The sequence below is a fragment of the Alternaria ventricosa genome (assembly GCF_023758065.1).
Source record: "Alternaria ventricosa strain BMP 2768 chromosome Unknown scaffold_4, whole genome shotgun sequence".
NCBI classification, from domain to species: domain Eukaryota; kingdom Fungi; phylum Ascomycota; class Dothideomycetes; order Pleosporales; family Pleosporaceae; genus Alternaria; species Alternaria ventricosa.
The window spans coordinates 98,645-122,549 of record NW_026055684.1 but is presented as its reverse complement, the minus strand read 5'-3'; the positions used below and the strand labels follow the sequence as shown (position 1 = coordinate 122,549).

General features: G+C 47.2%; 8 protein-coding genes across 8 annotated transcripts; 4 read left to right on the top strand and 4 right to left on the bottom strand.

Moving 5' to 3' along the window:
* Positions 1-760: 760 nt before the first annotated feature.
* J4E93_002711 (uncharacterized protein) lies at positions 761-2,079 on the top strand (the record flags this gene model as incomplete). Its single annotated transcript, XM_049340652.1, has 2 exons — positions 761-1,102; positions 1,162-2,079. The coding sequence occupies 2 exons, from the start codon at positions 761-763 to the stop codon at positions 2,077-2,079; spliced, it is 1,260 nt and encodes a 419-aa protein (XP_049201534.1).
* Positions 2,080-2,311: 232 nt separating this feature from the next.
* Positions 2,312-3,559, bottom strand: ATP25 (ATPase synthesis protein 25 mitochondrial; the record flags this gene model as incomplete). The annotated part of the gene is made up of 1 exon (XM_049340651.1): positions 2,312-3,559. The coding sequence occupies one exon, from the start codon at positions 3,557-3,559 to the stop codon at positions 2,312-2,314; it is 1,248 nt and encodes a 415-aa protein (XP_049201533.1).
* Positions 3,560-4,054: 495 nt separating this feature from the next.
* NMD3 (ribosome-binding protein) lies at positions 4,055-5,605 on the top strand (the record flags this gene model as incomplete). The annotated part of the gene is made up of 1 exon (XM_049340650.1): positions 4,055-5,605. The coding sequence occupies one exon, from the start codon at positions 4,055-4,057 to the stop codon at positions 5,603-5,605; it is 1,551 nt and encodes a 516-aa protein (XP_049201532.1).
* Positions 5,606-6,823: 1,218 nt separating this feature from the next.
* Positions 6,824-8,121, top strand: J4E93_002708 (uncharacterized protein; the record flags this gene model as incomplete). The annotated part of the gene is made up of 4 exons (XM_049340649.1): positions 6,824-6,943; positions 6,991-7,123; positions 7,176-7,638; positions 7,686-8,121. The coding sequence occupies 4 exons, from the start codon at positions 6,824-6,826 to the stop codon at positions 8,119-8,121; spliced, it is 1,152 nt and encodes a 383-aa protein (XP_049201531.1).
* A 298-nt stretch (positions 8,122-8,419) lies between these two features.
* J4E93_002707 (uncharacterized protein) lies at positions 8,420-9,614 on the top strand (the record flags this gene model as incomplete). The annotated part of the gene is made up of 2 exons (XM_049340648.1): positions 8,420-9,175; positions 9,234-9,614. The coding sequence occupies 2 exons, from the start codon at positions 8,420-8,422 to the stop codon at positions 9,612-9,614; spliced, it is 1,137 nt and encodes a 378-aa protein (XP_049201530.1).
* Positions 9,615-9,707: 93 nt separating this feature from the next.
* Positions 9,708-11,673, bottom strand: J4E93_002706 (uncharacterized protein; the record flags this gene model as incomplete). The annotated part of the gene is made up of 4 exons (XM_049340647.1): positions 9,708-10,124; positions 10,174-10,334; positions 10,386-10,895; positions 11,670-11,673. 4 exons carry the CDS (start codon positions 11,671-11,673, stop codon positions 9,708-9,710), a joined length of 1,092 nt encoding a protein of 363 aa, XP_049201529.1.
* A 2,895-nt stretch (positions 11,674-14,568) lies between these two features.
* J4E93_002705 (uncharacterized protein) lies at positions 14,569-17,098 on the bottom strand (the record flags this gene model as incomplete). The annotated part of the gene is made up of 3 exons (XM_049340646.1): positions 14,569-16,541; positions 16,591-16,902; positions 16,951-17,098. 3 exons carry the CDS (start codon positions 17,096-17,098, stop codon positions 14,569-14,571), a joined length of 2,433 nt encoding a protein of 810 aa, XP_049201528.1.
* A 334-nt stretch (positions 17,099-17,432) lies between these two features.
* Positions 17,433-18,446, bottom strand: J4E93_002704 (uncharacterized protein; the record flags this gene model as incomplete). Its single annotated transcript, XM_049340645.1, has 2 exons — positions 17,433-18,373; positions 18,440-18,446. The coding sequence occupies 2 exons, from the start codon at positions 18,444-18,446 to the stop codon at positions 17,433-17,435; spliced, it is 948 nt and encodes a 315-aa protein (XP_049201527.1).
* Between the last annotated feature and the right edge of the window lie 5,459 nt (positions 18,447-23,905).

Sequence of the window (23,905 nt, the reverse complement as noted above, 5' to 3'; positions counted from 1 at the left end):
TTTGTCAGCCACCCGATAGGAAGACCGGAAATGGACCTGCGCTTATGGTCCCAGTGTGCAGGAACCCGATAGGTAATCAATCTCTCTCGAATGGAAAGAGCGATCAAGGCGACGAGGTCGCACGTGCTGCGCATATGCCAAGTCTAGTGTTCCCATTATGCCGTATCCATCCCAAATGTCGCGCCAATGACAACGGCCCGGTTGACATGTCTGACGGGCGCAGTTGAGACACGGTGTCACAAGTCAGATTGCGCGCCCTGGCCCTGTCCTCAGCTGGGAATTTCAGGCTAGCCCTCTGTAGTAATTGCTTCAGAATCAAATCTACTTGTTCAGGCAATAGATCGGCGTCGCGCTGGCTTGACACAGGCACCGTTTCGTATTTACCGCATACCCGATATGTGCCATCTCTTCGCGCTGCAGTTTTCACGAAACCAAGCGACGGGTGGTGCGGAGAATCCTTGTAATCTTCAGCCTGAGGCTGCTGAAGTGGTTTGCTCCCCCTGTCGTCCTCCGAAATGGTACGCTATGCCAGATTAGGAATTCTTGATCGAATAATCGCGGTCTCTTGGAAGGTAATAGTATGAGGCTTCGATTTGGAGGCTGTTACTATAAGAGAAGGGAGTATCTTTGATGATGCTGCCTTCAACAGATCAGCTGGACTCTCTATCTTACCTTCTCCATACATTCGCTCCCAAATCACCTACCTACACTTCGCCATTAATCTCTGTTCTGTTTTCATACCGTATTCAACACCGCCGACATGTTTACAAAATCGTTCCTCTTCGCTCTCCTTCCTTCGATGGCAGTAGCAGCACCACACCAACGACCCCGCCCAGGCACACACCAGGGACAGCAACAAGGTGGCATGAGTTGCATGCAGCAGCAGAGTGCTGGGAACCCTGCTGTTGGCAAAGCCATCTACATGTTGACTAACGATGCCGAGAACGCTGTCGTTGCGCTGCCCATTGGAGCCGATGGTATGCTTTCGCAGGGCAAAGTCATGAAGACGGGCGGTGCCGGATCCGTTGCTGTTGACGCAGAGGGCAAGCCTGCGACGCCTGATGCATTGGTTGGCCAGTCGGCATTGACTGTCGTTGGAAACGTAAGTTCATACATATCTCTGGAAAATCTGTATAAGAATATCGGACTGACGAATTCCAGAACCTGTTTGCCGTGAACGCTGGCTCCAACACTCTTGCCATGATGACCATATCATCCAACGATCCCACATCACTCGCCTGCGCCGGCAAACCCGTGGCCATACCCGGAGAATTCCCCAACACCGTCGCAGCATCCGCAAAGAACAAGCTCGCATGCGTAGGAACAACGGGTGCGGTAGCTGGAATCTCATGCGCACCTTTCTCCGAGCAAGGGCTTGGGCAGATGGACGACCTCCGGCCCTTCGACCTCGGACAGACCACTCCCCCTGTTGGACCCCTGAACACAGTGTCCCAGACGTTCTTCTCATCCGACGAGTCTGCTCTCTTCACCACCGTCAAGGGTGATCCAGCCGTAAACAACACAGGATTCCTCTCGACCTACGCAGTGCAAGCTTCCAACGGCGCCGCCGCTCTCTCGAAGAAAGACGTTCGCAGCTCACCCGAAGGAACCGCCGTGCTGTTCGGCTCAGCTGTCATGCCCAATGACCCATCCTCTCTCTTCGTCACAGACGCTTCCTTTGGCGCTGCCGTCCTATCGGTTGACTCTCAAGGCCAGGCGACAGTCAAAGGCACCCAGAAGATTGACGGTCAAGCAGCAACCTGCTGGGCGACAATTTCCGATGCAACAAACAGCGCATACGTTACAGACGTCGGCGTCAACCGTGTCGTTGAGATGAGTCTGGAAGATGCAAGCATCATCATGCAGCTAGATCTGTCTGCTAATGGCGATCCTGGTCTCATTGATCTCCGCGCTGCGGGAGACTTTGTTTACGCCCTGAGCCCTGGAAACGGAACGACCAATGCGGCGATTACGGTGCTGGATGTTTCTGGGGGTCAAGGGTCGATGAAGCAGGTCCAGCATTTCGACTTGGGTGGCATGGCAGGAAAGACCGCTCAGGGTATGGCTGTGATGATGTGAGGGGGTTGATGGTGTCTTCTTTACAACATGTACTTTCTGCTTTTGTTAGTTTATATGTATTATACTCGATATTACATGTGCGCGTTACTCTGCTTTGTATCCATCACACTACTACAACGGTTCATCAAATATCTTTTAGTGTAACGTCCTGCACCATTTCAATTCGCACAGCAGCGAATTCTACAGTATTTCTACATTTTGTACAAGTCGTTTAATCGTAGCGTTCGTGCGCTCATCTGAGACCAACTGTGTGTAACCGGCGTATTTGTTTCCTCTTTTCTGGGTTTGAAGCGGGCGGAAAGAAATCACCAGGAGTGGGACGGGGTCGGTGTATCTGTTGCGCAGGTGTTGGCGGGCTGGCAATCTTGCTAGACTCGGCAGGCGATTTATTGACTGCCTGCGGCGATTCTTGTGTTTGATAATCAAGATCTTCGGCATCCTCTTCCAGATCTTCAATGTCTTGCTCCAGTTCCCTAAGCGCCTCGTCGGCAGTCTTGTCCTTTCTCTGATGTGTCCTTAGCACTCCACCCCACAATGTCTCAAGGTCTGTCTCGGCTCTCTTCTCCTCTGTAAACATCTGCACGACTACGTTGACGCCAGGTTTGATGTCTCTGAAACCGACGAACTGCTTCACATCATCTCCTGGCATGTGCGTGTCATCGGGATGCGCTTCCAGTTTCCCAAGTGTGCAACAAATCCAGCCGGTGCGTATGCCGTCGTCGATGTTGCCCTCGGGCGCAGAGCCACCCACGTTTGCCAACATTCTCATGCGCTTCGCCTTTCGCCTCAGCTTGATCTTCAGCTCATTGCGACCCAATAGACCAGCTGCATTCGCCTTCAGCCCGTGTTCGCGTCGTAGGTATCGGCAGAATCGATCGGCTGCTACGTGGAGATGCTTTTCCGAGCGCGCTGTCGCGATGAGCATAATCAGCTTGGGGCCGAGCGCAGGCGGAGGGTCGAGATTTCGCAGGTCGAGCAATTGCAAGTCGTCAAGACCAGCCGTGATGGAGACATATTCGAGAAGGGTCGCTAGGAGAGGTGGCGGGTTCGGTGGGAGGTCTGGTATTTGGGCGGGGTTCAATGCGGGTGAAGGAACCGATGATTGCTGTCTGAGGTACCACGGGATCGCATTGTCTTGTTTAGAAGGTGGCGTTGTAGATGGCGAGGCTTCGGTCGCGACTTCTGGCGCAGCTTCTTTCGAGCCCTCGGAAGGGTCTGTCGTGGTTTCCTGAGATACAGTATCCTCGGCAACAGGCTTGGAACTGTCGTCGAGAAAGGCGAACCCGGGATCGTCCGTGGAAGGATCGTTCTTGTCTACCCGCCGAAGTGCACTTGTACTGAAGGCGCATCGTGATACTGGCGAAGGCGCGGTGCGCAAGGATGCGCCATTGGATCGAGACACTGGGGTGGATTGGCGGACCTGGGTACTCCGACAGGCATTGCAGATGAACCTAGAAGAGGCAGCCCTAGAGAAAGACATGGTGAAGGATAGAGCAGACACGAATGGTGGCATGGCGCTGCGCAGTTCAACTTTCTCGATGACATCGGTGTTTCGCAGCACCGACTGTGGATCCCTACTAGCGTCCTGTGAACTTCCCCATCACATGTCTCGCCATTTACCACCAGCATATAATGACAGCACTCTGTGGTGTATATAGGGTGTTTGTGGCATGGTTCATAAGCGGCATGGTTACAGAGTGAAAGCTTGCTCATTGTGTATCTATAATTCAACACTGAGATAACGTCGCGGTCGCTGGTGGGATGTATCTGCCAAGAGAGCTAGTGGGGGCGAAAGAGGGCTTGCGGCGAACTTTTGAAAATCGTCGGGCACGCGGGGCACCAATTTCAAAGCAGTCACGACTGTCCGACTCACGCCGACCGCTACTTCCCTCCTTATATTTTGTTCCTGTGGTCCTCTGATACCTAAAGGGACGCGCAATATCGAAACCACTCATATCCAAACACCACCGCACACATGGAGGGCGTCATGATGGATGCTCAGCGCTCTTTCGCGCCTGAGCCCAAGAACTCGGCCACCATTCTCTGCGCAGACTGCGGCGCGCCTGTCGACGGCACACTCTCGGGCGCCTTTTGCTACGACTGTATCAAACTCAAGACGGACGTGACGGGCGGAATCCAGCGCGAGGCCATCCTGCTCATGTGCCGCGACTGCGACCGATGGCTCTCCCCGCCCACCACCTGGGTCGTCGCTGCCCCCGAATCGCGCGAACTGCTCGCTCTCTGCCTGAAGAAACTGCGCGGACTGAACAAATTGCGGATCATCGATGCCGGCTTCATCTGGACGGAGCCGCACAGCAGGAGGATCAAGGTCAAGATTACCGTGCAATCGGAGATCAACGAGGGCGCCATCATGCAGCAGAGCTTCGAGGTGGAATACACACAAAACTACAACCAGTGCCCAGACTGCGCAAAGAGTTACACCCACAACACTTGGAGGGCCTGTGTGCAGATCCGACAGAAGGTGCCACACAAGAGGACCTTCCTGTACTTGGAGCAGTTGATTCTCAAGCACGGAGCCCACAAGGACACCATCAACATCAAGGAAGTTCACGACGGTATTGACTTCTTCTTCTCCCAGAGAAATCATGCCGTAGCCTTCTGCGACTTCCTCAAGGCCGTCATCCCAGTCAACATCAAGCGCTCCGAGGAACTCATCTCACACGATATCCACACTTCGACCAAGAACTACAAGTTCTCCTTCTCCTGCGAAATCGTACCCATCTGCAAAGACGATCTTGTAGTCCTCCCTATTCCCCTCGCAAAGAAGATCGGCAACATCTCGCCGCTCACACTCTGCACCCGCATTGGTACTTCCATACAACTACTCGACCCTTCAACCCTCCAGACAGCCGATGTCGCCACGGACATTTACTGGCGCACACCTTTCCGACCCCTCGCAGACGTACAGGAACTGACCGAGTTCATTGTTCTGGACATCGAGCCTCTAGGCAAGTCAGTGGGCCGCCACTTCCTCGCCGAAGCCACCGTAGCCCGCGCCTCCGACATGGGCGTCAACGACACAACATACTACTGCCGCACACATCTCGGCGGTATTTTGCACGTTGGCGACTCGGTCATGGGCTACCTACTCAGCAACACCAACTTCAACAATGATCTCTTCGACGTTCTCGAGAACAACAACAAGTACGCGGCCGCTATCCCAGATGTCATGCTTGTCAAGAAGTACTACCAGCGCTCCAAGAAGAACAAGAACAAGCGCAACTGGCGCGTCAAGCGCATCAACAAGGATGAAGGCGAGATGCTGCCCCGTAAGCAAGATCAAGAGAAGATGGAGCGCGACTTCGAGATGTTCTTGCAGGACGTCGAGGAGGACCAAGACTTGCGCGCTACTATGGCGCTGTACAAGGCGCAGCAGGAACAGAAGCAGCGCGATGCAGATGCCATGGAGACTGAGAGTAGTCTTGGTGACGACGAGGATGAAGGCCTGCAGATTCCGATGGAACAACTGCTGGATGATTTCGAGGAAATGAAGATGCACGACTGAAGTTAAAAATGACGAGATCAATGTCGCATGAGTTATGGCGTTGTGGCTTGCTGCATCTACGGGCGTTTGGCGGGTAAAAGGGACGGGAAGTACCAGGTTTATAGAATTGTCGATTCCATCCAATGTCGACTGGGCATCTTGTCCTTCAATCTCAGAATACTTTCATTCACTTCGTCATTTCGCTCGTCGCTGTGGCTGCAGAAGTTGTGACAATTCACTGCTGCCGGTGAGAGCAATAATTGAGATCATCCGCGATCATGATTCTCGTGGCCTCACCGCGGCGACGTAGGTGCCGCATCGCTAGCTAAGGGCGGCTGGTAGTGATGGCGATGGTTTCACCAGCTTGCTTCAAGCCTCTCTGAAGGTTCATTTTCAGGCCTCACACAGCTCAACAGTTTACACAAGATCGGCACGGATAGGCCCGGTTCTGAACTTTGATCAGAGCTTGATAGTTCCCCCTGCCCACGCCCAGCATTCTCCGCGGGGATGTCCTTGGTCACATCAACGGATGTGTGCTGCCTACTGCTGATGCTCCAGGCGATCCGGATCTGCAATTGAGGGTTGCGCCATGTGTCATGCGCTACCAAGGACAGCGAAAGAGTTGGCGCGGTCGACTCAACAGCTAACCACCTGGACACCTAAGTGGCGATATCGAGATTCTCCATGAGATCGAAAGTCCAATGCCCAAATAGTGTTCCGCGATTGTTCTCTGTCATTCTAATTTACAGTTCCTTGCGCAATCTGCGAGTTGGCTTTTCGGCTCTTCTGGCTACCGGTGCCTCGCGTGTCGCACCATCGTGGCCAGCTTATCCTGGCGACACGCAATCCCAGGTAGTTCAGGAAATAAGACTCGTTCCCGTCCGAACGGCTTCCCACCGCGCTCGAACGTGGTTGCGGGCCTCCCTCCACTGAGTCGTATAGGGTCAACTTTGAGTTTCCAGAAGTTTAAGTTTTGGCGGAGAAAGGGCCGCCCTCGTCCATAGCCGTACGCGACTCAGCCGGCATCGCTAGCAAAGCCGGCTGAAAGACCAGCATGCACAAGGGCGTTTCTGCCACTTGTGAACATGGGGTAGAGCCTTTCTTAGGGACATGACCTGATGCGCAAGTCGCAATTCCTCAGTTCGCAGGTTCAGTAATCGATGCCTTTCGCACGCAGGCAGACTACGACATCTGTCACCTAGTTATCTTAACGAAGCTCAGCGGAGATACTTGCCCGCCATGGCCGACGAGTTTACTCGCATCGTCGAGGAGATGATGCTAACTCCCCCGAATCCAAATGCGCCACTACCGCTGGCAAACGAAAAAGGCACGATGTTTGGCGTCTCAATACCATTCCACGTAGGTCTGTCTCGACAGTATAATGTTTTGAAAGCTCACTGTTATAGATCCTATGCTGGATTGTCGTAGGCTTCCGTCTTCATACTCGCCTGCGAGTTGTTCGTGAACCTGGCCTCGATGACCTCTTTGTAGTCCTAGCGGCTATATTCAACTTGATATCAATCATATCCTTTCTCCACGGTAGGCTTATGCGATCTCGAACCCGTGGACGTTATGCTGACTTCTCGCACAGGCACCAATTATGGCATGGGTCACCATCTCATCTACAGCTTACGAGTGTTGCAACCAACCATGATCTGGCTGTATATCACAAATGCCGCATATCATACGACCACTATGTTCATCAAGATATCACTACTTCTACAGTACCTGAGACTTTTCCAGCAGGGCGTTCGCCGCATCATTTGCATCGTACTCCTGGTGCTGGTGATAATATGGGGTCTGACTTTCTCATTCATGGCTTGGGTACCCTGCTTTCCAGTAAGGAACTTCTGGGATCGACAACCTGGCTCTAAATGCTACGGTTTCGGGTATCGCACTATCAATGAGGCGAAATTCACGATACTCGCGTTTGCTGCGACGAATATGGCCTTCGACATTGCCGTCTTCCTCGTCCCGATCACCGAATACTTTAGGAAAGATCTCAGACGGAAACAGGTGCTTGCCATGACTGGACTATTCGCTCTCGGTTCGATGTAAGTCCAGACTCTGAATACCCCAGCATCATCACTGACGGATGCAGTGTCGTACTCATGGCTATCCTCCGCCTTTGGAGCACCTTCAAGAACAGCCAGAGCATGACCCAGAGTTTCGATTTCACATGGTGGTACCCTGAAGTCCTCATCATCTCCTGTCTCGAAATCGACTTCGCCATCATGTGTGCGTCCATGCCCATATTCTGGCCTACCGTCATGGCTTCCTGGACCCAAATCTTCGTCACGAACGAGGTCCGCGTCACGCACCACGAACGTCTCCCCAACGATAGTCGCGATAACTTCGAGTTGGTCAGGAACACGTCATTGAAGAGTACGGGGAGTGCGGAGGAATTGGCAAGGGTCACAAGCGAAGAGCAGGACGCGGTGTATAGCGGATTCGATCCAGAGACGGGCAAGGATGGCAGATTTGCTGCTATGCGAGTAGAGGTACAACCGCAGGATCAGAGAACGCGGAGACTCTGAACAGCATGTTTCAAAAATGCAGCTTATGGCTTTGACTTTGACTTTTACATCCACATGTGTAGTGGCAATTCGGTACTTCCTTTGTCCGACACGCTCGACTTCTCAGCATTGAGGATGCCAGGTGTGGCTCGTAGCTGCTGGGCCCCTGCAAGAAAGATCAGCGAGGCACAGCTCGACAAGCTGCAAGCCAAGCCCACTCCACACGGCAATCGACCTCAGATGCAATGGCTCGTCGCACCCTTCATCGCCATCTTATATCCGTTCCTTCAGTACGAAATACTCAAATCAGTAGGCCACGATGCTGCTACCCCACCTCGCGCTGCTTATCTCTTTTGCGACGGCGCACAGCTATCACCATGCGGAAACGGAAACACCCGCAGTCCGGACATATTTCTACGTTGGGGGTGGCTATAGCGAAGACGGCAAGGGCGGTCATATATTCAAGGACCAAATGTATGTCGAAAAGTTATCGCCAATGTCCTCCAAACAACATGATACGGACCCAATCGTTTTGATCCACGGACAAGGGCAGACGGGCACAAACTTTCTCGTGAAACCGGACGGAGGAATATCATGGAGCTCACGATTCCTCGAGGCTGGCCACACCGTCTACCTCGTAGATCAAACCTTCCGCGGACGCTCTGCTTGGGCACCGAGGGCTGGTGCTGATGCGCCGTCGACCTATTCTGCTGAGCTCATCCAACAACGCTTCACTGCTCCACAGCAATACCGCCTCTGGCCTCAGTCTACCCTTCACACTCAATGGCCAGGAACAGGCATCATGGGCGATCCTACATTCGATGCTTTCTATTCCTCCAATGTCCAGTTCATCTCGAATGCCACATATCAACAACGCACCATGCAATCAGCAGGAGCACAGCTTTTAGATTTAATCGGTACGCCCTCCTGGCTACTTGGCCACAGCCAAGGAGGTCTTCTGCCGTTGCTCATCGCTGATGCACGGCCCCATCTCACGAAAGGCCTTCTCTTGCTGGAGCCGACGGGCCCGCCCTTCCAGGAAGCAGTCTTTGGATCTGCAGCAGCGAGGAAATGGGTAGGTCTACCAATATTCCAGCCGCATCCGAGACAGCTGCTGACTTCAACAACTACAGGGCTTGACAGACATTCCGATGAACTATTCGCCTCCAGTGACCGATCCCACGGTCGACCTAGTGCAACAAGTTTATCAGCCTACCAACCTGACAAGTAACAATGCCACTGTTCCTTGCGTGTTGCAAGCAACCGAGCCAGCCCCGAGACGACTTCCGAATCTTGCGCCGCTGCCCATTCTCACCGTTACGTCAGAAGCTAGCTACCACGCGCCGTACGACTACTGTACTGTCAACTTTCTCAAGCAAGCTGGTTGTTCCAAGGCTGATCATCTTGAGCTTGGAAAGGTCGGTATTCGTGGCAATGGGCATATGATGTTCATGGAGAAGAACAGTGATGAGATCTGGCAACGTATCTACGATTGGATGGTGGCTGCTAAGTAGATTCCTCTCCAGATAATTAATATTCATGGCCAGCGTCTCGAGTCCAATTCAGTCACCAAACCACTCTTCCAGTCAGCTATCTACATGGCCCGCTCACTTCTTCCCTTCCTCACATCTCTCATCCATCTCCACATTCATGTCCGTTTTGCTGCGCTTGTTCCGGATATCCTTCCAACCCATACCCAAGCTGGCAAGGGTAGCCAGACATGCTATGCCTACCAAGAAGTAAAAGACATCTCGAAGGCTCTCCGAGTACGCTCTCAGCACGCCATCTAGTTCTCCTGGCGGGACGAGGGCTCGTACGGCACTGGCACTCGACCCAGCATCAACCGCCGCCTGGGGCGATATTGTGGGCGCGTAGCGTGTGACGGCGGAGCGCAGTGTCTGCGTGAAGATCGTGTTCGCAATGACAACCGCGATAGATGTACTGAGGTTCTGGAAAAAGACGACACTGGCTAACGCGACTGGGTATTGGGCGGGAGATACGGCGTTCTGCACTGCAATGATGGCCTGAAAGTGTCAATGATGCGACCCGAACTTGTGCAGGACTTGGACTTACTATCTGCATGCCACATCCTCGGCCAGCGCCCAACAAAATCTGATAGCCGATCCAGACCGAGGCGCTCGTAGATGCTGTGAACGTTGACACGAGGCCGTTGCCGATTGCGGTGATGATACCACCGACGAGCGCCCAGGGAAGATAGTAGCCCATGCGAGATACTATGAACAATCAGCTACCGAAAGCATGAGTTTGGTAATGCGGGTACACACCTGCAGCACCCGTGGCGATGACAACGAGAAGTTGGCTCAATATACTCGGTAGTACGTGTACACCACTGTCGGTCGGCCCATCGCCCTTCACGGCTTGGAAGTATGTCGGCATCCAAACACTCGCTGTCATCATACAAGTGATAATGCAGCTGGCGTACACGCAACTCGTCCAGACGATTCGCTGTCCCAGCAGCTTACCTGGAAGCATAGCTTGGTCGCCCATTCTTCTCTCCCAAAGTATGAAGAGGGCGGCGCATGTTGCAGCACCACAGAATAGTCCGATGACGACAGAGGAGCTCCAGGCGTACTTGCCACCACTGCCTAGCTGGAGGGCGAGGAGCAGCATAACAGACGGAGGAACGAAGAGCGCAAAGCCGAGCAGATCGAGGTCGGGTATAATCGTGCGAATGAGGGACAGGGTGATGCGCGGCTTCGTCGTGCGTTCAGGAATGGGGACGAAAGCGATGAGGGCGGCAGCCACTCCACCGATGGGTAGGTTCATGTAAAAGCCTGCATTCGCGTCGCCGTCAGCTTCAGAAGATCAAAACACGATGCAACAAGATACATTACGTACACCAACGCCAGACCGCATGCTCAGTAATAGCACCTCCGACGAGTGGCCCTGCGACAATGCCCATCTGCGCAGCTATCATCTCGTCAGCATCCATTCATGCCGACTTCTATCGTACAGCACGCTTACTCCCAAGTACTATACCGGTGTACACTGTCGCATACCATTAGCATGAACCTTCTGACCTCCATGGAGTTAAGAACATACTTGGACTTTTCTCCGTAGGCACAGCCCCTGCTAAGATCGTCATGGCGCCGTTCACGATGCCAGACGCTCCTAAGCCGGCAACCACTCTTCCTGCGATGAGGATGGCCGAGGAGCTGGCGACACCGCAAAGTAGGGAACCGAGTTCGAATAAAGATACGAACGTGAGGAACACAGTCTTGGTGTTGAAGTGTGTGTAGAGTTTGCCGGAAAGCGGTTGCAATGTCGCTCTGTTAGCAATGTCAGTAAAGGCTTCGACAATGTTCACCCAGACTCGGAAGGGAAACAAAAAGTTGTTTGAAGAACACGACGTACGAAGCGAGCGTAAAAGCACCGATATACCCTAAGTACAGGTATACAAAGTCAGTACGCGTCTCACATCGCGGTTTCGCAGTTACACTTACAGCCCACATCTGGAAGCGAGTGGAACTCGGATGTAATGCGTGGTATTGCCTAATATCATTAAGATCAGAACATCATACCAGCGACGCAGGTGATACATACAGTACCCATGATGGAGGTGTCGAGGCAGACCAGGAATGTGACGAGCGTCAGACTGCCGAGAAGGGTGAAGAGTTTAAGACCACTAAGATATCGAACCGGCGGCGTAGTGTTGTCATCGCTGTCCATGTTGACTGGCTACTATGTAGGTATGTTGCGGTGCAAGGAAAACCGGTCCAGGGTGTGGTAGTTTTAGGGCGGAAGGCAGCAAAACGTTTGTGTACAAAAGGACAATGAGCGATGAAGATGTAAAATGATCAGGCAAGAGCAAATTTGAACGGTATACATAGCAGGAAGTCGCACAGTCACACGTGTGCGGGTTTCGGAAGTTGCGCGGGTTTCGCAGAGCGGGTTTCGGAAAAGCTCAAAGATTGAAAACGCTAGGCATCCAGAAGTCGCTCGAAAAGTCCAGTGCCCCAAAATCACCAAGCCCGCCACTCCATCCATCCGCTGTGTTACCCATGTCATCATCGTGCTCCGTCGTGGGAAGTTTCCAATTTGGTGCCATAGTCCTTAGCGTTTCCGCAGCCGCAGCAAATAGAGAATCCTCGCCTGTCTTGGCCTTGAATTCCGTATTAGCCTGCTCAGCAATCTCGGCAAACCTCTCTAGACATTGCACGATGTCAAAGCTTGATTGAACGATGGGTGGTACCCAGTCTGGGATTCCTTTCAGGCTGGCGAATCTGTACAAGGTCTTGATACAATACGAGAATACGAGCATCGATGGAGCCGTCAGACCTATGACTCCGCCATTCCAAGCATGTTCTCGGCAGGCTTTACTGGTCTCTAGAAGCGCCATAAAATACTCGATGCGCCTAGGCTCGAAGGCTAGATGCGACACTGATAGCTCATCTGTAGGCGTTGTTAAGAGCGCAAGATCGTAGATGGCAACCTGGGCGGTTTGAGTGAGACCGATAATTAACCCTGGAGTAATTTGAGCGCTGAAACAGGTGACGGAACGATGATCTTACAGTGCTGCAGAATCTCAATAGGAAGTGAACTTTTGAAGTTGTTGAGCGCCAATATTAGAGGGTCAATAGCCATCATAGCATGCCTTGCTGTATTGTGATCATCCGAAGCTCTTCGTGATACCTCGGCGGCACTGACAACAATCTTTGCCAGGCGCACAGCGGCGACCAGTATGACGTCTCCTTCACATTCTCTGTTCTTACTGAGGTGATCGCATGCATCTTCGATCTGCGACGACCAGAGCATCAGGTCATATTCGAAGATAACAGCAACACTTCTAGCGTCAGTTGAGCCACGATGAGTGTACTTGCAAACTTACTTGGCGCATAATATGAAAACAGATAGAAATGCTCTACTGCCCTCGGTCTTCCGAACTTCCTTGTTATCCACACGAGGACCTAGGCTTGGACATCCCGTGGGTTGTGTGGGCTTGTCGAGTCGAAGATCGCTAATCAGCGTTTTTGCAAGACCGCACATGGAGCCCAGGAACTGTTTTCCATGGGTGAAGTACGGTGACCTAACAGCATTAAAGTTGGAAACACTACACACAACCTGCTTCCTTACCAAGCTATGCACATAATGATAGTTAAGAGCAAGTCGATGCTTCGTTCTCCCTGCACAATGATCCTGGAAGCCAATTGTTCTCGTAGGTGCTTGCTCAACTGGCTTTGCTTTGTTGCTGCTTTGGTGAGCATTGTGCGGATAGCATGGCAAAATAGCGGGTATTTGAGATAAATCTCATCTGTGGTAGCATTCTCTGACATAGGGATGAAGGGGAAATAGTACAGATAACTCATCCGGAAGTCGTGCAACTGATCACTAGACAAGTGTTCGTCGTTGTCAAGACCATTGGTCTCTTGGTGAGGAATCGTAGAGGAGTCGGGTGTTAGCACGAGTTGATCATTGGGTGATGTCGTGAGGGCCGCTGTGCGCTGTGTTCGAAGCAAAGAGACGACTTCATCGAGTTTGTCCTCCAATTTCGACCTTCTGGGCGGCAGATTCGATCTTTGTGCCCTCTTGCGCACAGCAGATGAGGCTTTGCACTCTTTTCCTAGGCGATGACACCTGTTACAATTTAGCCTCAAGATCCCCGAGATAAGCTGTACGCGCAGAGGGTAGCAAATGGAAGCGACAGAGAACTCCACTGTCGTTCATTTCCACTGTCACCTCATTTAAGGAAAACACTGAACACCAGCGAGCCTACATCAACATGGGAGCATGCAAAATAGGTGACCCAACGTCAATGTAGGCCCCAGACCTATCCAAGTTTTTTCTTGTATGAGATGCTGTCGTAACACGATGCGCAGACTCCTTCCCATCTCCGAGTAAGATTGCACCAAAGAGAGCACATTGATCAAAGGAATGGCGCACCTGTCGCAAATACCGCCGTCGCGTAACATACACCGGCATTTCGCTTTCACGCAGTTGCTACACGCCTGGCCGTACGGCGCAGGAGTTTTGCCTACTGCGTCCGTTTCCATGATAGGATGTTGACTGTATTTCAGGTAATCAGTCTGAATGCGAAGAAGACCAGTGACGGGGTTGGTAAGACGGCGGCGGAGTGCGAACGGGATTCAGCCCCGGCCCCCCTGACCTCCCTTAGCGCGCTACGAGATTACGGAAATTAGGCAGCCCAGTGGACCCACCTTCTCGTTGCGCGCTCCCAGGCAGGTCAACGTGGGAAAAAACTGGATAGGTCTGCAGCCTACAGCAACATGAAAACACGCAGAGTACGTGACCTAATGCCGATGTAGGCTCCAGACCTTTTCGGCCTTTTTCTTCTATGAGGTGCTAGCAAGGGAGTGGCCGTTCGCCGTGACCACACGTCTGAACGAAGGTGAGTAGGCACCTCTGGTTTCGCGAGGTAAAGAAATAATCAATCGAATAGGGTATATGTCCAGACTCAAAAGTTCGTAACGCCACAGATCATCCCGCCCCTTACGTCTTCACCTTCGTCTTGCCCTTCCTTAGCCTCTCGAACTCTTGAACGAGTTCCACAGCTCTCAGGTCAGCCTCGGATTTTCGGCCCATCCACTCAGTCTCTACCCGCTTTGCCGCCTTGATGCGCTTTCTCGTGCCGCTTTTCGCCAAGTATTTCATACTCTTCACGATGCCATCTCCAGGGTATGCTATGATCCCAAGGGTTGCTGCGCCAGTTTTCGTAACCAGCCCGGACATTCCTTTGCCGAAGCCCTTCGCGTACCCGATCGCGCCCTCTTTCTTACCGCCCTCGTACGTTTGACGGAAGGGATCCGAGAGACCGTCGGCGAAGCCATGGATGAAGGTCTTGCCACCAACTTGGAAACCAGAAAGAGCGCCAGTGACCTCCCCATGGTCTTTGACTTCTTCACCATACAACCTTGGCACGTTGCGAAAACCTTCTGCGGTAGCGAGGGGGAGGTCGACAACGACACCTTTGTAGAATGCACCTACAAATCTACCAAAGCCCTTTGCAAAACGACCTGCTGCAGCCACGCCGTTTGAACCCGGCCTCTCGGAAGATGGTGAGGCGCCCGAGGACATAGCAGGGTGTTTGGGCTCAATGAACGGATCCACAACCATGCCCTTCATTGCCATACTCATGTCTCCGACAATGCCAACACACGCCGAAGTTGTACTTGTTATGGGATCCCAACGTGGATTGGTGATGATGAAAGGAGCCGTTTCATGATTTTCGAGATCGGAGGGAACGATGGAACCATTCTCGATGAGTATCTGTGCCGCTAATTTGGAAAGAAGGATGGATTCTTTCTTGACCTTCCACGATGCCACCTGTGTAGGTAGCAGTGCGCATCGCATAGTCTCGAAAGGCAAATTGGTGTGGAAAGATTGTACTGCTGCCTCGACGCCTCGCTCGTTCGCCATCTGCGAAGATAAGCCCCGTGCGGCCTGCTTTGCCTCGCGCGTGAGACAGAAGTGGATAGCCGCTGTAAGGTTTTCGGTCGTCAGAAGTTTGTGGGGAATAGGCTGTGGACCGGCTCCCGCTGCTGCTATCATCTCTCCCCAAAACGGCTGGTCTCCAAAGAACGGTACGACAACAGTAGGACATGCATTACGTAGTCCGCATGCAGCCGTACCTGCTCCGCCGTGATGTACGACCGCTGCAACATGCTGAAACAGCCACTCGTGGGGACAGTCGCCGATGAATAGAACGTCGTTGTTGTCGTTTGGTAAGTCACCCCCAAGGTTACTCCATCCTCTAGAGATGATCGCCCGGATACCTAGGGCGCGCACGGTTTCCAGGATGCTTGATGTCACCTTTGCAGGATCGTCGAGAACGATGCTCCCGAAGCCGATGTAGACTGGTGGAAGCCCATTCCTCAGAAACTGATCAATTTCCGGAGGCGGCGTGTACGGCGTTGGTTCGCGGAAGAAGAAACCACAAACATCGATATGCGCTGCCCAATCAGCTGGCTTCGGGACCAAGGCCGGAGACCAGCAGTACGTAAAGGGCACTTTGAGTGCAGAAGCAAGTACAGGTCCGACTGATAGTGGCACCTCTTCAAGGTCCAAGGAATGTCTGAATCCATTGATGACATCACCCAGACCCTGCCATGTTAGAAATTCGACGACGCCATACGATGCATAGTTGATGAGAGCGGTCGAGATTTCGTCGCTCTTGAAGTTCGCCAGTGGATGCGGAAAGGCTCGGGTACTGCTCCAAGGCATGGTAAACATAAGATGGAGTGGGATGCCCAAAGCTTGGGCACAGTGTACATGCGCGAAACTAGGCGGATTGGCGATGATTGCGTCTGCCACAAACGGCTGTTGAGTTTTGATGTCCGGTTCAATACATGACTGCCAGCAGCCATAGAGCATCTCGGCGATCATTTCCCTTTTCTTTTGGATATCGCCTTCGCGAAGGCTCTTCATGGACGGTATTAACCCTGGGTTCTTGACCATGTACGCCACTGCTGCATGTTAACGAGGTACGAACGGACCTTTACAGCATCAACATACTGAGCTCTTTAGGATCCCCGCCAATAGGATAGAACTCCAGATTCGACTCCTGTACGAAGCCTTCGAACGTGTTGTGTGTCGCTATGCGCACACGGTGGCCGTACTTTTGTAACTCTTGCCCGAGAGCGATGAACGGTTGTACATCGCCTCGACTTCCTACGACTTGGATGACGATGTTCAAGCGGATACTCCATAGTCGGCTAACAGTAAATCTTCTGCTTAGTTCTGGTTCATCCTTGTCATGCTTCGGTACGAGCTTGACGAGTGTTTTGGTCAGTCGCGAGTTCAAGTCAATGTCGATGCGACCGTCATCTAACCCCAATAAGCATAGTTATAGATGGTGGGACGGGCTGCGCTTACTCGTCACTCCAGTATCTCCTGGCTGTGGTATTGAGCCCGTCAGCTCTTCCGCGGTATACGGCGGTGGTGCGACCCAATGATATACGTCATTGTCGCGTTCAGAGTCTACTGGTATCGGCGCTTGGGTGCTATCTGGTCTTGCTTTCATGATGAAGGGCAGTTGGGTGTAGTGGAAAGTATTGCTTCTGACCTTAATTCTGGCAGCCGGCGACTTTTATCATCATGGTTTTACCACGGAATACGCAGATTACGCAAATACGATATACGAAGACCCATCTACGGCTAGTGTGGAATCACGGATCTTCCCGCAAGTCTAGCCTGTTCCATGATCCTAGCGCTCCAAGACGCGTCACGCCGGGCTGAGCCCGGAATCAGCCTCACACGAGACCTGGAGAGAATTGCGATAAACGACCTATGTTGTTTACGCAATGAGGTTCTATCCAAAGTGTAGCTCACATGTATGAGGCAGCACTTACCCCAGCTCAATCAGTATCATCAATCTCTGCATGCGCAATCGCCCACCATCCTCGAACGATGCTCTTCTCGGCTGCTTTGCCCGCCAATGGCTTCCTACCCATTTCGAATTGATGACGTTTTAGTTCGTTCACAACCAGCGCCAGCTTCCCCAGCCACACATCCGAAGGCTTGCCCTCGAAGTGCGGACCAATACATTCACACGCCAACTGTTGCGCAAGATCGAGCTTCTTTTCTTCAGGCCAGGGGTTCATCAAGCCATTGCGTGCAAGGGCTTGGGACACCAGCATCGTCAGTCCATGTAGCAATGGGAAGAGTCGAGCATTTTCCAAATCGGCAGCTTCTTCGACATCTTCCCACTGAACCAGTGGGTTGTTGACACCTAAGCAACGGTTGGCTTCCCACAGTAGTATGTTGATCGGCAGGCTTGTCTTCCTCTCGATCGCGTTGTGAGCGTCCCAGAGTAGGAAGCACAATCTAATGAGCGGAAAAGCCATGGGTTGCGGATTGACACCGCGAGAGGCGGTGATGGCGTCGTGAAACGGCGAGAAATAATCTCCGGCGCTTGCTGCATCCTGCAAAGCTTTCTGTAGGATGTCGTCTCCGTCGCTCGTGTAGCATTTCTTAAAGAAGTGTAGAATGTCCTGACGTTCGACGTCAGGATCGGTCTTTGCGACGCTATCGCGTAGCTGTTCGACGAAGGCGTTGAGTTTGTCCCGATGGTCCGGTATAGCAGAGCTAATGTCGCCGAGTATCGACAGCGCTCTCTGCTCGCTATCGAGGTTTGTGATCGGAACCTGACATTCTGGGCATTCAGCACCCTTTATTCCAATGCTGGGTATGTCAGGCCAGGTGCTCTTCAAGTCGACGTCGCCACCGTTGAGAATGATCGAGAGACAACGGTAGCCAAAAATATGCCCACAGGCTCGTAATGCGGCCGGCGCGTGATCTGGACCGAAAGCTCTGTTACAAAGAAAGCACGTTGGTGATACCTGCAGGTATCTGCTAACGTTACCAGCCATGGACGATTATGATCTGCAGGTGACTTTTGGGCTTCCGGTCAGCGGGAGTAGAAAACGTGGTAAGAGAGGTTCTTCGCGACTGGGTGTATCCATGCAACTTTGTGAATACTTGTTTCTTGATCTACTCTGTGAATGAGCAATGACAAGAACGCGCTGTGCCAAGTTGCGCAAACGGTTTGACGAAAAATTCTGCCAACGATGCATTCTTAATCGCCCTGCGCATCTCGACAGTGGCTATCTTCAGCTAGGTCTTGGAGCGCATGTCGTAGCCTCGTGAAAACACGCAGGTGGCACCGAACTCAGCCAACGCCAGCCTCGTCCTCGCCAGCTGCGAAGCAATGTTTGGAGGAGGACGACGATGAATTCATTAAGGGAAGTGCGCTGTCCGGCAGAGCTGCAAAAGGATTCACTCACCGTGGTATAGCCGATGTTCAGGCGCGGAGAGTAAACCGCCGACCTGGCGTCGGAAGGAAATGCGCCTAGGAACGGGTGTTTCGACGATTGTCAGATACGGCCTTGGCGATCTTGGGCTTTCGGATGCCTCAAGCATCCCGACTCGACGCTAAATACGCACCAAAAGGCCGAACATCTCCTTTGCCTAACCTTGCCTTTGTCTTCATGGCGGACCTGACTGTGATCTTGTGGATTCTGCTGCGGGCATAGCCTAACATGTTAGTAGGTGAAGGCTTTAGCCCTATACAATTAAATACGTTAAATTTATTCTAAAATATAATTTATTACTTAATTCTAGTTTCTATACTAAGTAATATTACTTTTTATATACTAGTTTCTACTATTTTAAAATAGTTTAAGTAGCTTAAACTCTATACTATATTAAAACTTATAAACTATAAAGTATAAAAATAATATTAATTTTTATATATTATTTAATATTACTATAAAAGCTAATTTAACTTATAAAAGTAGTTTTTACTAAAGTAAGTATATAAGTATATTATTAAAAGTAAAAAAATAAGCTTTATATAGCTAATTTTTTAGCTAAAAAAAAAGCTTTAGCTACTAAAGTTATTTTTATAAAATTATATTACAGCTCTACGTATAGAGCTAAAAGACTCTGCAAAGCTTTAGGTCTTTTAACCTTCTTTATTACTTAAAGTTTACTATAAGTTTAATCTCTAAACGTCTGTTACTACCTACTCTAGCTATTACTCTACTTAATAACAATAATATACCTATTACATAACTTTAGTATTAATTATAATAGCTTTAGTTATATAGCTCTAAGAACAACGTAGGTTCTATATACGCAGCGTTAGCTATAGCTAGAAGATATACTATAAGCTTAGAATTATTATTAGTATTCTTATTCTTCTTCTTAATACTACTTATAGCTTCTATACGCTTCTTAATTCTATCTATACTATTCTTGCTTCTACTCTAAATAAAGTAGTTACTAGTATTAGTACTACTATTACTTATACTCTCGCTCGCCTTATTATTAGTCTAAGTATCTAGTATTATATATAGTAAGTTAATATTAAAGTCTAGTAAGGCGTCTATATACTTAGGCTTAGAAGTTGTAAGTTGCTGCTTTACACGCTTAGCTATATTAAACTTATATATCTAAATAAAGAGTAAATTATTACTATAGTAAAGGCGCTTATAGTTAAATAGTTATTTAAATAGAATACTACTTAGTGTATAAGCGCGCGACACTATAATATAAGTTATACTATTACTAAAGTTCTTTTAATCTTCTAGGTTTAAGTAAATAGAATTAAAAGAGAGACCTTAACTCTTATAAATAGTAAAGGCGTACGCTAGTACTAGAGAGAACTAGATCTATAAACATAGTATATTCTAATAATACTACTTATAGCGCGAAGAGAATATTAGCACTACTTTATAGTAAGGCTTATAGTTAGTGTAGTCTAGAGTCTTAGAAATAGTAAGAGTAGAGCTACTATAGCTCTTAAAGGTAATAAGAAGATAGTATAGTTAATAGGTAGAGTTACTTAGGTTATTACCTACGCGCTAGATAATGTCTCTTAAGACACTATAAGTACTATTTATAAGGCTAGCTAGTATCTATAAGTTTTTATTAAGTAGGTACTTTACTCTAATCTATAGTAGTAAGATTTGTATTAAATTTACCTTCTTCTTAGTAACTTAAGTAGTACTACGTTCTTTACGCTTATATACTAAGTTTATAATAGTAACGCTAGAGTCTTAGAGAACTTAATAGTTTAACTTTTAAACTTAAGCGCGTATTAGTAGTAGTAATAGTGTATTATAGAACTTAGCTTACTCTATAACTTCTAGCTTAGATTATACCTATACTGCTAGTATAGACTAGTTATTAATAGTTAGCTTACTATTACGCAGACTATTAAGAGCTATATAGAATAGCTTCTTACTATCTCTAAGTTAATGTATAATATCTATTAGCTTAATAGTCTTATTAAAGAGAGCGTAAAGCTATTATCTAACACTTTTATATATATTGCTAGAAGTAGTACTAAATAAAGCTTTACTACTAATAGAAGGTAGCTAGAAGAAGTCTTCTATAAGAATAATATATAAGCTACTAAATAGTTATTTAGCTATTATAGAAAAGATTTTGCAATATTAGTAGTAAATCTATACTAATGTAGTTAGGTCTATTATAGACTTCTTATTAATAATAAAGTAGCTTATACTATAGAATATAGTCTATAGTGTCTACACTACACTTTAACTTAGCGTTTAGTAGTTCTTACTAAAGTTTAATAGTAGACAGAATAATAAGTAAAGAGTAAGACTAGTAATATTATAAGCAGCTACTCTAGATAGAGCAGCGTAGAGAATAGAGTTGTTAGCCTATATACTAGAATAGTTTAGGTACGTTATAGCTATCTTCTTAAGATTATAGCTAACTATAAGAATAATATACGTTTTACCTATTCTAGCTTTACTATCTAAGTAAGTAAGTAATTACTTTAGACGTTGCTATTAATATAACCTATAACTTAACTAGACCTTAAAATAAGTAATTAGAGTATTATAGAATAGCCTCTACTTTACATTTAACGTAGTAGGCGTACTAATAACCTAAGCTTAAAGTTCTATAGAGTAGCTAGCCTTTATAGTCTCTAACTAATCTCTAGCTATATACTAGTAACTAATATATTTATTCTAGTTATACTACTTATTAAGAATCTAGTTACTAATAGTGTTAGAGTTACTAGAGACTGTAAGACTCTCTTAAGTAAGTAGCTAATAAGATAACTTAGCCTAGTAAGGCTTAAGGTTCTCTACTTTAAGATCTATATCTATTATAGTATTATTATTCTTCTTAAGAGAGTTGTTTAGGTTATTATAAGTATTAAAAGAATAGAGCTTACTTACTTTATATATATTCTTATAGTTATTCTAAGCTCTCTTAAAGCTTAAATACTTATAATTACTATTAAGTAACGTAAAGAGGTTATTAACTTCGCAGAAGAGATAATAAAGCATAAGCTTTACTTAATAATAGTTCTCTACTTAGTTCTTCTTCTATAGATTATAGTAAGAAAAGAAGTTTAACACTTACTTTTTTCTATAAGAATGCTCTTTGTATAACTTTAGCTTATAATAGTAGAGAAACTTAAGGTAGAAGACTTTCTTAAGTTAATTAGAATAGTTCTTATATAGCTAGAGTAATAACTTAGTTAGCGCTAGTTTAGTGTTACTATCTTTTTCTCTATACTATATAGTTAGCTATTAGTTCTTCTTATAATAGTCTATAAGAATAACGTTGCAGGTTAACTTTATAAGAAGTAAATTAAGTAGAAGAAATGTAACCTTAGATACTAACTAATTCTACTCTTCTATAAGCCTTATTATAGTCTTTAAGACTAAGCTATATAATAGAAATACTTTAGAAAGGTATAGAAGAAGCTTATTTATTATATTCTTGTATAAGTCTAACTACTTCTTAGCTTTTATAGTATAAGCTATAACGTATTATATAATATCTTAAGAGCTAGTGTATAGCTATAGGTTAATATTAGCTATCTACGCTATTACTAGTAGCTAGTTATAGGTATTTATTCTTAGATTATTGCGTATAGAGTAGAACTTATAGTACTTCTTTCTTTTAGTAATAGTAACCTAAGAAGAAGATACGTTAGGCTATAGTGCTCTAAACTAATACTTTAGAATATCTCTCTTAACCTATATATAAGAGCGTAGTGCCTAAAGATAGTAGTTTATAGTATAATAATAGATTTAGAAGTAGTTAAGAAGGTCTGCAAAAGACCTAAAGTTATTTAACTACTAGTTAGAGAGAAAAGCTATAGGTATATATTAATCTTAAGCTAGAGGTTAACTATACTTATAAGAGTTTATAGTAGATATATAAATACTATAGAACTTACTAAAAGCCTTTAACTATTTCTTCTATGCTTTAGTAGTAGAGCCTTTATAAATACTAAGAAGTAGCTCTAGATTAGGTATACTTTAGCTCTAGTATAGACTATAGATATAGAGGCTACTACGCTTCTACTATTTAGAATAACGCTAGTAATTTTTAATATTAAATAGCTTATTAATTACCTTGCGCTTAAAGATCTAGAAGTAATAGTTAAAGTAGAACGCGCTAATAAATAGATTATCTTAAAGGTTATCTCTTACAATGCGCATTTAATTAGCCTATATACTAGACTTTTAATTATTATAGTTTAGTATTACTCTCTATAAGTTATTCTAGTAAAGGTTAGTAGTAGACTAGGTACTAAAGAAGTTTAGATAACTAATCTAGCAAATAATAGCCTTATATTATTTACTCTTACTATACTAAAATAGGTAGATACTTTAGAGACAGCCTACACTATATATAATATAGTTAATAATAGACTTAGTCTACGTAGTATTACTCTTAAAAGTAGTTCTTAAGTTATTAATGCTAATATTCTTATTATAAAGCTTTTATACAAGAAAGTCTAACTACTTATAAACGCGCTTATATATAATAAGATTAAATATAATATAATAAAAGCGTAAGTAGTAAGTAAAACGTCTATCTTTATATAAGAATAGATAACGTATTAAGTCTAGAAATAGAAGTAACTATAGACGTAGTTATAGGTACTTAGCTTAGTCTTAAGAGAAGAGTATTAGAAATACTAGTAATATAAGAGGTATAGTATTATTAAACTTATTAATAGGTATATTAGCAATAGTAGAGACTAATAACTTAGGCTTGTCTTAGAGCTAAGCGTAGAGAGTATTAATAGCTTCTTAATTAGTAAGTAAGTCTAGTATAGCACTCTTTTCTAGACTCTAATTATTATTAGTATTAAGAGAGGTACTATTAGGTAACTTATTAATATTATAAATACTAATAAGAAGCTTCTTATAAATAGAGTTATTAGCTAGAAGTTTAGATAAGTTCTCTAGAATAATCTTAATATTACAGTAACCTAGGTAATTTACTTTAAGGTAGTAAAGCTATTACTAAACACGTTAGTAACGCA